A 12,098-nucleotide genomic window follows, 5' to 3' on the forward strand; every position below is an offset into this window, starting at 1 on the left:
GGCGAACACCACTTAGGGAAGAATTTCGTCCCAATTCTTGTGGTCTACGTCCACGTACATACAGAGCATGTCGGCGATTGTGTTATTGAGGCGTTCCGTCAAACCATTGGTTTGGGGGTGATGGGCCGTCGCTTTACGATGACTGGTACCGCTGAGGCGGAGAACGGTTTCCAAAAGCTCGGCCGTAAACGCAGTTCCTCGGTCAGTTATAATGAGTGCCGGAGCGCCATGCCTGAGGACAATGTTCTCAACGAAGAACCGGGCTGCTTCGGCGGCGGTACCCCTGGGCAGAGCCTTTGTCTCCGCGTAGCGAGTTAGATAATCGGTGGCGACAATTATCCATTTATTCCCGGCAGTAGACATCGGAAATGGTCCCAGGAGATCCACGCCAATTTTCTTGAAAGGTGTCTTTGGCACTTGAAGAGGGTGGAGTAGACCGGCTGGTTTTTCAGGGGGTGATTTACGACGTTGGCAGTCTACGCACGTCCGTACATAGTGCTTCACTGTCGCCGGTAGTTACGGCCAGTAGCATCCGCGCTGTACTCTAGCCAACGTGCGGGTGTAGCCTAGGTGGCCGCAGGTTGGCTCGTCGTGACACGCTTGCAAGACTTCCGTGCGAAGAGCTGTTGGGACGACGAGCAGATGACTGTTCCCCCCAGGACGGAAGTTCTTCCTGTAAATTACATCGTTGCGAAGAAAGAATGACGAGAGGCTGCGGGCGAAAATCTTAGGCACATCTGTAGTTCGCTTCTCCAAGAAACCAATAAGAGGGAGCAATTCCTGGTCCTCTCTCTGCTGTTGGGCAAGAGTTGCGTCATCTATGACTCCTAAAAAGCAGTGTCTTCATCGGTAATTGTGGAGGGTCCGACTGGTGCTCGCGAAAGGCAGTCAGCATCCGCATGCTTCTTTCCGGATTTGTAAATAACCGTCATGTCGAACTCTTGTAACCGAAGGCTCCAACGCGCGAGTCTCCCTGAAGGGTCCTTTAAGTTCGTCAGCCGACAGAGTGATGGTCGCTAACGACTTGAAAGGGGCGAGCGTACAAGTAAGGGCGGAATTTCATAACCGCCCATACAACTGCAAGGCATTCCTTTTCTGTTGCCGAGTAGTTCGCTTCAGCTTTAGGCAGGGTCCTGCTGGCATAAGCAATCACTTTTTCCACACCATCCTGGCGCTGCACCAATACAGCACCTAAACCCACATTGCTTGCATCGGTATGAAGCAGGGTAGGGGCGTCGTCATTAAAGTGCGCCAGGACAGGTGGCGTCTGTAGGCGTCTCCGGAGTTCATTGAAAGCTTGGCGCTCTTCTTCACCCCAGCGAAAGACAGCGTTGTCGCGTGTCAGTGAAGTTGATGGCCAGTCAACTCGTGAGAAGCCAGAAATAAATCGACGGTAATAGGCGCAAAGCCCCAGGAAGCGCCTAAGCGTCTTTTTGTCCGTAGGTGTTGGGAAGTTGGCGACTGCGGAGAGCTTTTCGGGGTTAGGCCGGACACACTCTTGGCTAACAACGTGTCCTAAGAATTGCAGCTCCTCGTAACCAAAGTGGCACTTCTCGGGGTTTTAGTGTGAGGCCCGAAGATCGTATGGCCTGAAAAACAGCTACCAAACGGCGCAGATGCTCCTCGAATGTCGCCGAAAACACGATCACGTCGTCAAGATACACCAGGCATGTTTGCCACTTGAGTCCTGAGAGCACAGTGTCCATCAGCCTCTGAAATGTTGCTGGTGCCGAGCATAAACTGAATGGAAGAACCTTAAACTCATACAATCCGTCAGGAGTGATGAGTGCTGTCTTCTCCCGATCCCTCTCATCTACTTCAATTTGCCAATATCCACTTTTCAAATCCATTGAAGAGAAGTAACATGCATTTCGTAGCCGATCAAGGGAATCATCGATGCGAGGGAGGGGGTACACGTCTTTTTTGGTTACTTGATTGAGCTTGCGGTAGTCAATGCAAAATCGTAAGCTGCCGTCCTTTTTTTTAACAAGCACCACGGGGGAAGCCCAGGGACTCTATGACGGCTGGATAACGTCGTCTCGAAGCATTTCGGCCACCTGACGCTGAATAGCCTCGCGCTCTTTCGGAGCCACACGGTAAGGATTTTGTCGAATCGGGCGATTTGCGTCATCCGTGATAATGCGATGTTTGGTCAAAGGTGTTTGGCCGACCCGCGATTCTGAAGCAAAACAGTCTCGAAAGTGATCTATGAGATCCAAAAGACGTTCCCGTTCTGAAGACGACAGATTTGGGCTCACATCGACTATGGGTGCGGGCGCCTTGCTCACTGATCCTTCCAGTTGCAGCACGAAATAGTCTTGGTCACTTGTGACGCTATCGAAGAAGGCCACAGTTGTGCCTTTCGGAATTTGCCGACGTTCGTCGCTGAAGTTTGTCAGCAGCACTTTGGCGTGCCCATTGGCCAAACTGACTAGTCCTCGAGCTATAGAAACACTTCGGCTGAGTATCAGGGTGACGGCCCGTTCGGCGACGCCATCGCCGGTATGCGCCACGTCGCACTTCACTTCAACAAGAGAGCACGATCGCGGAGGTAATGTCACCCCCTCATTGGCAACTCGTAAGGGAATCAGTGGTACTTGCGCATAACCAAGGTCTCCATGATTTTTGGTGAAGGCAACGACGTTGTCCCGAAAGCTGATCACAGCCCCATGAAGGCGCAGAAAGTTCATGCCCAAGATGAGGTTTTTGCAACAGTCTGAGAGGATAACGAAGCGGCCAGCGAACACTGAGTTTCCAATTCCTATGCGGGCAGTGCACTTCCCAGTCGGTGCCAGTAGCTGACCCCCAGCACTTCTTATTACTGGCCCAGTCCATTCGGTATTTACTTTGCGCAGCTTGTCAGCCAGTTTTTGACTAATGATTGAAAAATCCGCCCCGGTATCCACCAGAGCGTGCACCTCCAGCCCATCAATGCAAACGGCGAGGTCAGCGCTAACAACGTCGTCTGGGTTGCTCGTCTCTCGGCATTTGCGGCGGAAGTGCGGTAAGGTCGGCGCGGTTATTTTCGTCGTCGGGGCTGCTTATCTGGTTCGGCATGTTCGGCGCTAATGTAGGCGGCATTTTCGGTGGTAGTGCGGCAGCGTCAATGTGAACACAGGCGTCACAGTCGTGGGTTGCGGTCGGCAGTTGCGGCGGTAGTGAGGGCTTTGAAACTTTTCGACTGGTTGCAACCTCCCCTCGCGAGGTTGCGGCGGTTAGTTTCCCCGGCGAGAGCTCGGGGTCCGCCGTCCGCTAACATCAGCATCGCTACGACGCGTCGGTGAAGAATAACGCCGTGGAGATGGGGAGCGGCGGCGGAAGCCCGGTGAGTCGGCTTCCCTGCTGAGCGGCGGGTCCTCGAGTTGGGCACGGCCAGCGTCGAAATGGCGTCGAGCAGAACCAGGCGGAAAGGCCTGCCCCTCTTGGCGGTAGCGGCAGTACCGATACACATGGCCAGGTTGCCCGCAGAAGAAGCAGAGTGGTCGGCTGTCATAAGAGCGCCACAGGCCAGTTCGGCGCGGCTGAGGGCGGCCGGGACGTGCCCACTGAGGCTCCTGGAAGAACCGCGTCTGCTGACGACTCGCTGTGCTCGGTGGGGCGTGGTCTGGCGGCGGACGACGAAGGACTTCCGCATAGCTCGCGGGTTGCGGCTCCGGCTCATAGTAAGGCGCCGTGTTGACGGCCATGTTGCTGTTGGGTTGGGGCACGTGGTATGGTTCGCAAACGGCTGCCGCGCTGTCAACTGGATGAGACTCGTGGTATGGTGCAGACGGTGACAGAGCATGCCGGAGCTCTTTCCTAACGGCTGCTGCGACGGCCTCTGGTGACTGAACGCTCGTAGCAGTAATTCGCTGCAGCTCCTCAAGGACGATTTCTCGAATGAGGTCTCGAAGAGTGTTCCCATCGGTTGCAGTGAGTGCCGCCGCAGTCGGTGGAACACCGGTGAAGGGTCGGTCGTACTGGCGGCACCGTATTTGGAGGGCTCGCTCTATAGCTGTAGCGTCCTTGACGAACTCACTGACGGTTTGAGGTGGGGTGCGCACCAAGCCGGCAAACACCTGCTCCTTGACGCCATGCATGAGATGTCGTAGCTTCCTTTGCTCAGTCATATCGGGGTCGGCACGAGGAAAAAGTCGAGCCATGTCTTCCGCAAACATAGCTACGCTTTCATTTGGCTTCTGGACGCGCACTTCAAGCAGGCGCAGCGCATTCTCTCGTCGATCAGTAGTGCAAAAGTGTCCACCAGCTGGCGGCGGAAGTCATTCCATGTGTGCAAGCTGGCCTCGTGGTTTTCATACCAAGTTCTAGCAATAACCTGAAGTGCAAAATAAACATTGCAAAGCTTCTGGTCCACGCTCCACTGGTTGAACTTGGCCACTCGTTCAAACTGGTCGGGCCAGTCTTCCACATCTTCAAACGCTTTCCCGCGGAAGCACTCCAGTACCTTGGTGTTGTGAAGAGTCACCGACGTAGGGGTGGGAGGTGCCATGGCTTGGAAGACCCGGCGAACTTCGACGTTTTAAGAGTCGCCCGGTAGATGGTTGTACTCCGGGGAAAGGCCTAGACGTCGGCGGCTAGCGCGATGAACAGGCGTGTCGATGTCCGGGACTCGCTGTGGACTGCCGGAAGGAGTCCTGTGCATACCCAGCACGTCCACCAGTGTCAGGACTCGATAGAACCCCGAGGAGAGGTTAAAGTAAAAACGGCTTACTGGTTAACCAGAAAAAGTCCCTGCGCACTTCAGCTTCTTCTTCTTGCCTCGCGCTCATAGACCAAGTCTTCATCTTTGGCGTCTTCTTGCATGCGGCAATATACGCTTCGCCTCAGTGTATTTAGTAATAGCAGCGAATGTCCGGACCCCGTAGAGTATCTGTTACGGGTCCATTGGACTTATTTTTGGAAATGTGGCGGAAAGTTTGAAGGTCGCTTCACTTCCGCCACCGTTTGGCCGAAATTGCACTGCCTCCGGGATCGGCCTTGTCTTAAGCGCGTCTTTACTATCCTGTCTTTCTATCCCATCTTTCAACTCTCCTACTATCTGCACGTGGTAGCGATTGTGGCTCGGCTTGAGCCAGTGAGCAGGCCTGTGCACTTTCCTTTTCTTTCTTCCTGGCAACAGACAGACAGACAGACGGACGGACGGACGGACGGACGGACAGACGGACGGACGGACGGACGGACGGACGGACGGACGGACGGACAGACAGACAGACAGACAGACAGACAGAGACGGACAGACAGACAGACAGACAGAGTGTATTTAGTCGTTATTGAGAGCACGAAAGAGACGCAACAACGACAGAACGCAGCGAGGAAGAGACAGCGCGCTCAAGAGACGCCAGAAGAGCGCGCCGCACGACTCGAGAACCGTCGTAACGAAGATGCGGCTAAAAGAAGTCGTGCCACGTCCCGGAGTGATTCTTCAACTGCAGAAGAGACCGGTTTGAGTTCTCAAGAGCGTCGGAATGGGACGCTGCGTAGACCACGTGCCGAGGAAAAACGAAGCTTTCGCAATTCAACTAGGGTTAACCAGAGCTGAACCACAGCCAATTTTTCACTCAGTTGCCAAGTAACCTAAAACACAACTCTATTTCTATCACGAGCGATAAGTACTTGAATATGGACGCTGGTATAGACCCAAAAACAGCCCAACTAATAAGTAAATATGATAACGTTCAGAATAGGGGAGTTATAGTAGTTGTAAAAAATTGTAACCGGAAACGTGACATGACAGAACTGTAACAGAATATGACAGAAGGCAAACATATTAAATGGAAAGAGCTATAGGACCTGCGAAAGAATTGTCAGATCACAACTTTTTACGAATATTTATTATTCCAAAATAAGCATAAACCACAGAAAGTATGTCAGGCACCACACTATACATTGAAGCGGCAGGGCCACAGGTTGAAGGTCAGATAATTTTCTTATGAGAGTGGCGTCGGTCGTTATTCTGTTTCGAAGCCGGTTTGCAATCAATGACCAAGTCGAATAATGAAGAAAGACATATGGAAACCTGTGCGGGTTCCTTAATCAGCAATGCACTCTGGCCAGTCCCCCGCCGTGGGCATGTGCCTAGCCATTAAGCCTGAGGGGATCATCATCACATGAGGCGGACAAGAGGAGTAGGTGTCATTTCAAGGCCGAAGTTTGTGACGTAATGACTGGGTTTAGATTAGGGGCATATGCTTCCTGCCTTGCGGTCCGTGGGCCCGGCAGGTAGAAATTCTCGGGACGGCAACAATTTACCATCCAAAACAGTATATGTCGTATAAAATGATACTTTTTTAAAGCTCTGATGTAATTTTCTCATAATCATATTTAACACCTGTAGCCCCCCTGCTGTAATGTCCGGGGGGATGCAGATAAGAAATAAGCAGTAAACAATTCCACTAAGCCCTTTTTGTTAAGCTGAAGATCTATCTGCTTCGGCAGGGACCGTGGCGGAGCTCTTATTAGGTCTGGATAACAGCCTGCACTAAAAAAAAAAGGATTCATATTGCGGTAGAGGCGATTTCGCACGATCGGCGGGGGTTTGTCCTCCCGTTTGGCTCTGTCTCAGTAGCTTGTTCGCTGTTTCAACGCGGCGCAGATATGTGCAACAGGCGTGCCGTGACCATGCTTAAGGAACTAATGTCAGACTTTCAGGACTATTAAAGTTGACTTTCCTCTCCCACTGATCCAGATTTTCTGCTGGAGCGCAAGAGGCGCTCACATCAAGGTTAAGGACCCCCTACAGCGCTTATGCCCCTGCACGTATAATCGCGTTTTACATTTCGAGCTATTTGGGACGATATTAAACAAAAACTCTGTGCAGTCCGCACTTGCGTGTAGTCCCCAAAGCCTAATAATTTAACTTGGAATTATGGATGTCGCACGTAATATGTACAGAAGTGAATTTAAATGAACTGAACATTTTTTTCTTGTATTTATGCAGTGAGGAAATATGGACGATTTTAGCTTTGTTCAACATTTTCGTTGCTTGGGACTGAATGGGATTAATGCGAGAAACGATCCTTTTCCTGCGCTGTGCAGTGTGCGGTCTGCTGGAAGGCGGCGCCGTCGCGCTGCTGGGCCCCATCGGGGGCGGCCACGCCTCCTCCCTGGCCTCGTCGGTGTGCGCCGCGTTGCACGTGCCCCAGCTGGAGACGGAGGAGGAGGAAGGTAGCGGGGCCTTCACCCTGCAGCTGTCCCCTTCACCCAAGGTGCTGGCCGCGGCCTGCGCAGACCTGGTGCAGCGCATGGGCTGGCTCTTCGTCGCCTACCTTTACGAGGGCAGCGAAGGTAAGCTTTTATTCCCCCTTACGCCAAATTTGTGTTCGGCCAGGTTTCACAAGTGTCTAAGAAGGTTAGCTTGGGCGCCTCGCTGTGTGGCTCGTTATGCACCGCGTGCGGCCCAAATCTCTCTGTAGGCAAAAATTTTAAAGCTAGCTTTACGAACTCCAAGAAATCGGCGATTAAAAAAGGTGCATTAGAATATAACAATCCAAATCACTTCAAGGTCCCTTTGTTGAGAGACACGTCATTCCCACCGCTCTGAAAGTTGACATTTGCATGGTTGCTGCTAGCCATAATCTGGCTTGGAATCCAAGTGCTTGTGCTGTTCACTTTTCGTGATGAAAGTGTACTGGAAGGATGACAACGGAAGCAGAATGACGACACGACACGAGGTGGTGGTTTCGACCCCCCTCACCGCCGGTTAGCCACCGGTTTCTTTAAAACGTTCTCAAGGTATGGCCCGGCCTGGTGCTCGGCTTCCCATGGCGCATTTCTTGGGAAACGAGCGTGCGCCTTCAAATCCCGCCACTCTGACCTTGAAGGTGTCGTCCTTCTTTTGATGCCCTCGTCTTTTGCGTTGCGTCCATCATTCAACTAGAGCAGCCTTCATCTTAATGCTTACTTTTGTCTAAGGCAGTACGCTGTTTAACTAAGGCAAACAGCGTGAAAAATAACAGCACACGTCAGAACAGCATGCGTCAAAACTGCGCACAAAAGACAGCACAGCGGCAAAACAGCACAGGGAAGAAACGACAGAGCGACAAAACGGAACAGGGAAAGAACAGCATGCGGCTAAACCCAGAGGGAAAAAACAGCACGCGTCAAAACAGCACGCCGGACAAAACGGCATAGCGACAAAACAGCACACCGAAAAAACAGCGCGGAGAATGAAGAGCAGAGGGAAAAAACAGCACAATGAAAAAACGGTACATTAAAGTAAAGTGCAGCGCTGCTGGAGGGGTGAACTATCGTAGCCACAACAACAAACGATAAATCACAACACATGCGGCAGTGACCTTTTAAGTCAGCGAGTGATCGTTTCACAGACTCAATAAGGAACAGGGTAGGTTAATATTCGCGATCTCAAATATCGGCATTTATATGGCGCATAATGGAATGAATAACGCCAAGTAAGTTGTCCTAGAGGCATCGATTGTGCGGGTTGACCACCATGGTGCTGAATTGTGGATAATACGCCCGACGTAGGGCTTTGGGTGCACCAAAAGTTCTTATTTTTTCAAACGCAATAGATATGTTGCCGGAAGCCGGCAAAACAGCTCAAGGGATAGACTGCCGGCAGTGTCGTCTCATTATCTGGCTGCAGTCACATGACGTCCACATAATTTTTAAGGTTCCCGGGCATCCCGGGTCGGTCAGTTGTGGCCAGTCCGTGCGGGCCGCATAATTGCTTTACAACCATGGGGAGGTTACGCTGCACTAAATATTCTTTTTCCGGTGACCGGCTGACAAGTTTAAACGGCGGTGTGACCATCCCAAAATGGGGGCTCATCCTGTTACCGATTCTCTGTCGATGGATCCGTTTGACGACTGCATCGCTGACATTGGCGGCAACCGCGTCAGCTTCAACGTTCGCGACACGTTTGCAAGCTTTTCAGAGCTTGAGGAGAAGCTTTCACGGTGCAGCACCCAGAATTACATCCAGTTGTGGAAAAGAGACGCACGCACCATCGATGCGACCAAAAAGCGAGCCGGCAGGATGGCTGGCAGCATGCCTGACGCGCTTAGGTACCAGTCGGTGAAGTTCTGTTGTATTCAACCAAGGCGTCGGAACGAAGCTGCTCGAAGTGGATAACATTGTTGAAATAAGATGCATGCACTTCCTTTCTTCCCTCGACCCTTAGTTCATAGTAGTGTGCTCCTATAAGCTTTCTCCCTCGTATGAATGGTTATGATTCAGTGTGGTTTATTGACGGAGGTCGACGGGCTTTGTTCCCATGCGCTTTTATGCATTAGGGCTAAGTGGCTCGACCCTTTAACGTCTAGTTAAGGAATTGAACTAAATCCGTTTTTGGGGTATCATTCGCAGCCGGTAGCATTGCGAGTTTTCTCGTTAACCTTGAATGATGGCGGTGGAGCGTACAACGATAATATGCGTCCGTATGTTCCCTTGATATGGGTTGTTCAGCTTGGAAAACACCCCTAGGACTCGAATACACCGGCTGTCGAGCTCTGGGGGATGCGTTGGTTGCTGTACTTTCGATTCCAATGCGGCTATCCGCCCGCCGTGAATGCCGGTAGAGCGCGAATACGATACGTGAATAAGCTTGAAACAGATCTCTTCGAACCGATTACACTGGCTCTAGAGCCATGACGCGCATTCGAGTAGCGTATTATGCAGCGTACAACATACTGAGCGGTGCACTATCGGCATCCACGGCGGGCGTCAATAGCGTTAGATCGAAAGCTCGCAAAGATGTGTTCCAAGCTCAAGAAGCCTTAGCAAGGGGCTATATGGACGCGCATTTGAGTCGGGTAAGGGTAGAGCATGTAATGAAACTGCTCACTATAATTAACAGCCGATTAGAGGACATTCTAACACTTAGTCTTTTAACAGGGGCAATTCTCGCATGTTTTTTTTTCAATGTTTGAGGTAAAAAAAAACATGTGTCATGCAGGACCTTCAAGAAAGACAGCCAGTTCAACATTTACAGGGTTGCAAGCAAGGATGGTTGACATTTAAAAGACAGGGGCATCGTCCTGGACCACAACCGTGACTTGTTAGGGGCACTCTTTAGTCATCTACCCCAACCTGAGCAGGAAGAAAAGGCAAAGGCTATGCTTCAACTCAAAGCAAACAAGAAGCTTGTGAGACAGCACCTTAAACGAGAGAGTAGCAAGGTGGTGACACTAAAGGACCCATCAAACATATCTGCAAAGTGCAACGACCAAGCTCCCCGAAGCGACCTCCAAGCCACAGTCACAATGCTGCAAAATGAGTACCATGCCTCCGTTCGTCTCCTGACTTATGTGAAAGATGAACTGAGGGCGATATATTTTCAAGATGAAGGCATGAAGAAGTCATTCGAAACCTACCCTGAGATTATGTTCATTGATGCCATACACACATTACTGGAGACAAGGATGGCCTGCTTCCTAGTGATTATTGAAGATGGCAATGGCCATAGAGATTGTGGCTGTCGGCATTTTCGCCACAGAAAATGGGGAAACTCTGGAATGGTTTTTAAAAACATTCAAAGAGCTCAGCAAGAACTGGGAGTTGACTAGGGTAACTATGTCACATAATGACTTCAAAGAGCGTCGAGTGGTTACAAAAGTATTTCCCCCATCTTCACTGCACATATGTGCCTTCCACACTCTTCAAACATTCAAAAGGGATATAAACATGCAAAACTAAAGATCTTAAGGCCGGTGCAAAAGACAGCCCTTGATCTACTTCAGCGCATGGTCTATGCGCAGAGTGAAGAGTATGCCCGCTTAATCAGACGCTCATATTGTCTTCACCACCATCTGTTTTTGATCAACTCAAATTGGCGTCTCATTCATGAGGAATGGATCATGGGCATCAAGTGGTCATGTGCAAATTTTATTAATTCAACTAACAACCGTGCAGAGACAATTAATGCAAAACTCAAGAGCATTGTTGAGCAATACACCTTAGTGGAAAATTTTGTGCGCATATTTCTCACATTTGTGCACTCGACAAGAAAAGAGGTGACTCATAAAGTAGCCACAATGCTTCAAAAACGGCACGTCACTTCAAGTACTGATGAAGCTCACGTGCTCTACTGTGGGCTTTTGACGCCATACTCATCCAGACATATAGAGCGGCAACTGCATCTCTCATCTAGAGTGTGCTTCAATTCGATGATGGGGAGGTGGCAACTGTGGTCGTCAATGGCATGGAAAGCTCTGCTTCTGCAAATGACTGCTTCCTGTGGGTTTAGGAATGCAATGCTGCTTCCGTGCTGCCATATCCTTGCAGTGAGGCATTACTTTGGACTTACCAAATTTGACGGAAGCCTTTGCAGCGATAGGTGGTCGGCAAAACGGTGTGCACAAACCGTAACAGTGTTCTTGGATTGTGAGCACAATGAAATGGCAGCGGTACGTGTTGAAAAACAGCAAGGTGTGAGAGTTCTTTCAAGCCATCAAAAATTTAGGGAAGCAACTGTAATCACAGGAAAACTTGCAAGTATTGTGGCTGAAGGTTCGATGACGAAATTCACAGAGAGGATGAAACTGCTGCAAGATCTGCTTTGCCACAGTATAAATGGGCATGATGTGCACTTGTAAAGAAAGGACAACTGTTCAGAAGCAGCATGCACCAGGAGCACAGTAGATGCCTTTGAAGAAGTATGTGCAGAAAGCGTGTGATGGGAAAGAGGACTGCAGGTTCACATTATCTCAGCGTAAAAGGTCGAAGAAATAAACCCAGGCGGCATGTGGGAAAAAAGGAAACTCCATTGTGAGAAACTAAAAGAAAAGGAGGTAAAAACACATAAACAGGAAAGCTGACAAAGAGAACACTCGCGACAGACAAAGGAAAGGTAGAAGGACAAAGAGGAAGCGTTCACTCAAAGTTCGGCGGAACGCTCATCGTCCTGAGTGTGCTCTGTGAAGGTGGTGCGTCGGGCGAGGAGGTGTGGCGGGGCGTTGGCGCAATCAAGCCCTCAGGTCGACGCTCTAGTGGACGACCGGGTCAGGTAGTCCAGGCACGCCGTGGTGGAGAGAAAGACAGCCCCCAGGTCTGGTAATCCGGGGATGCCGTGGTGGAAAGAAAGGTAGCCCCCAGGTCTGGTAGACCGGGAAGCAGCGCAGAAGACCTAGCGGCCCGTGTT

The 12,098-nt window shown here is 50.8% G+C and overlaps 1 protein-coding gene across 2 annotated transcripts in view; it reads left to right on the plus strand.

Annotated features, from left to right (window-relative positions):
* The window catches only part of LOC144096705 (glutamate receptor ionotropic, kainate 2-like), a 153,309-nt gene that overhangs the window by 63,202 nt on the left and 78,009 nt on the right, over window positions 1–12,098 (plus strand). For both annotated transcript variants that reach the window (XM_077629549.1, XM_077629550.1), the window contains exon 3: window positions 7,036–7,284. In XM_077629549.1, coding sequence (XP_077485675.1) covers window positions 7,036–7,284 — 249 coding nt within the window. The remainder of the gene's footprint in view (window positions 1–7,035; window positions 7,285–12,098) is intronic.

The sequence above is a fragment of the Amblyomma americanum genome, chromosome 7 (genome assembly GCF_052857255.1).
Source record: "Amblyomma americanum isolate KBUSLIRL-KWMA chromosome 7, ASM5285725v1, whole genome shotgun sequence".
Taxonomy (NCBI): Eukaryota; Metazoa; Arthropoda; class Arachnida; order Ixodida; family Ixodidae; genus Amblyomma; species Amblyomma americanum.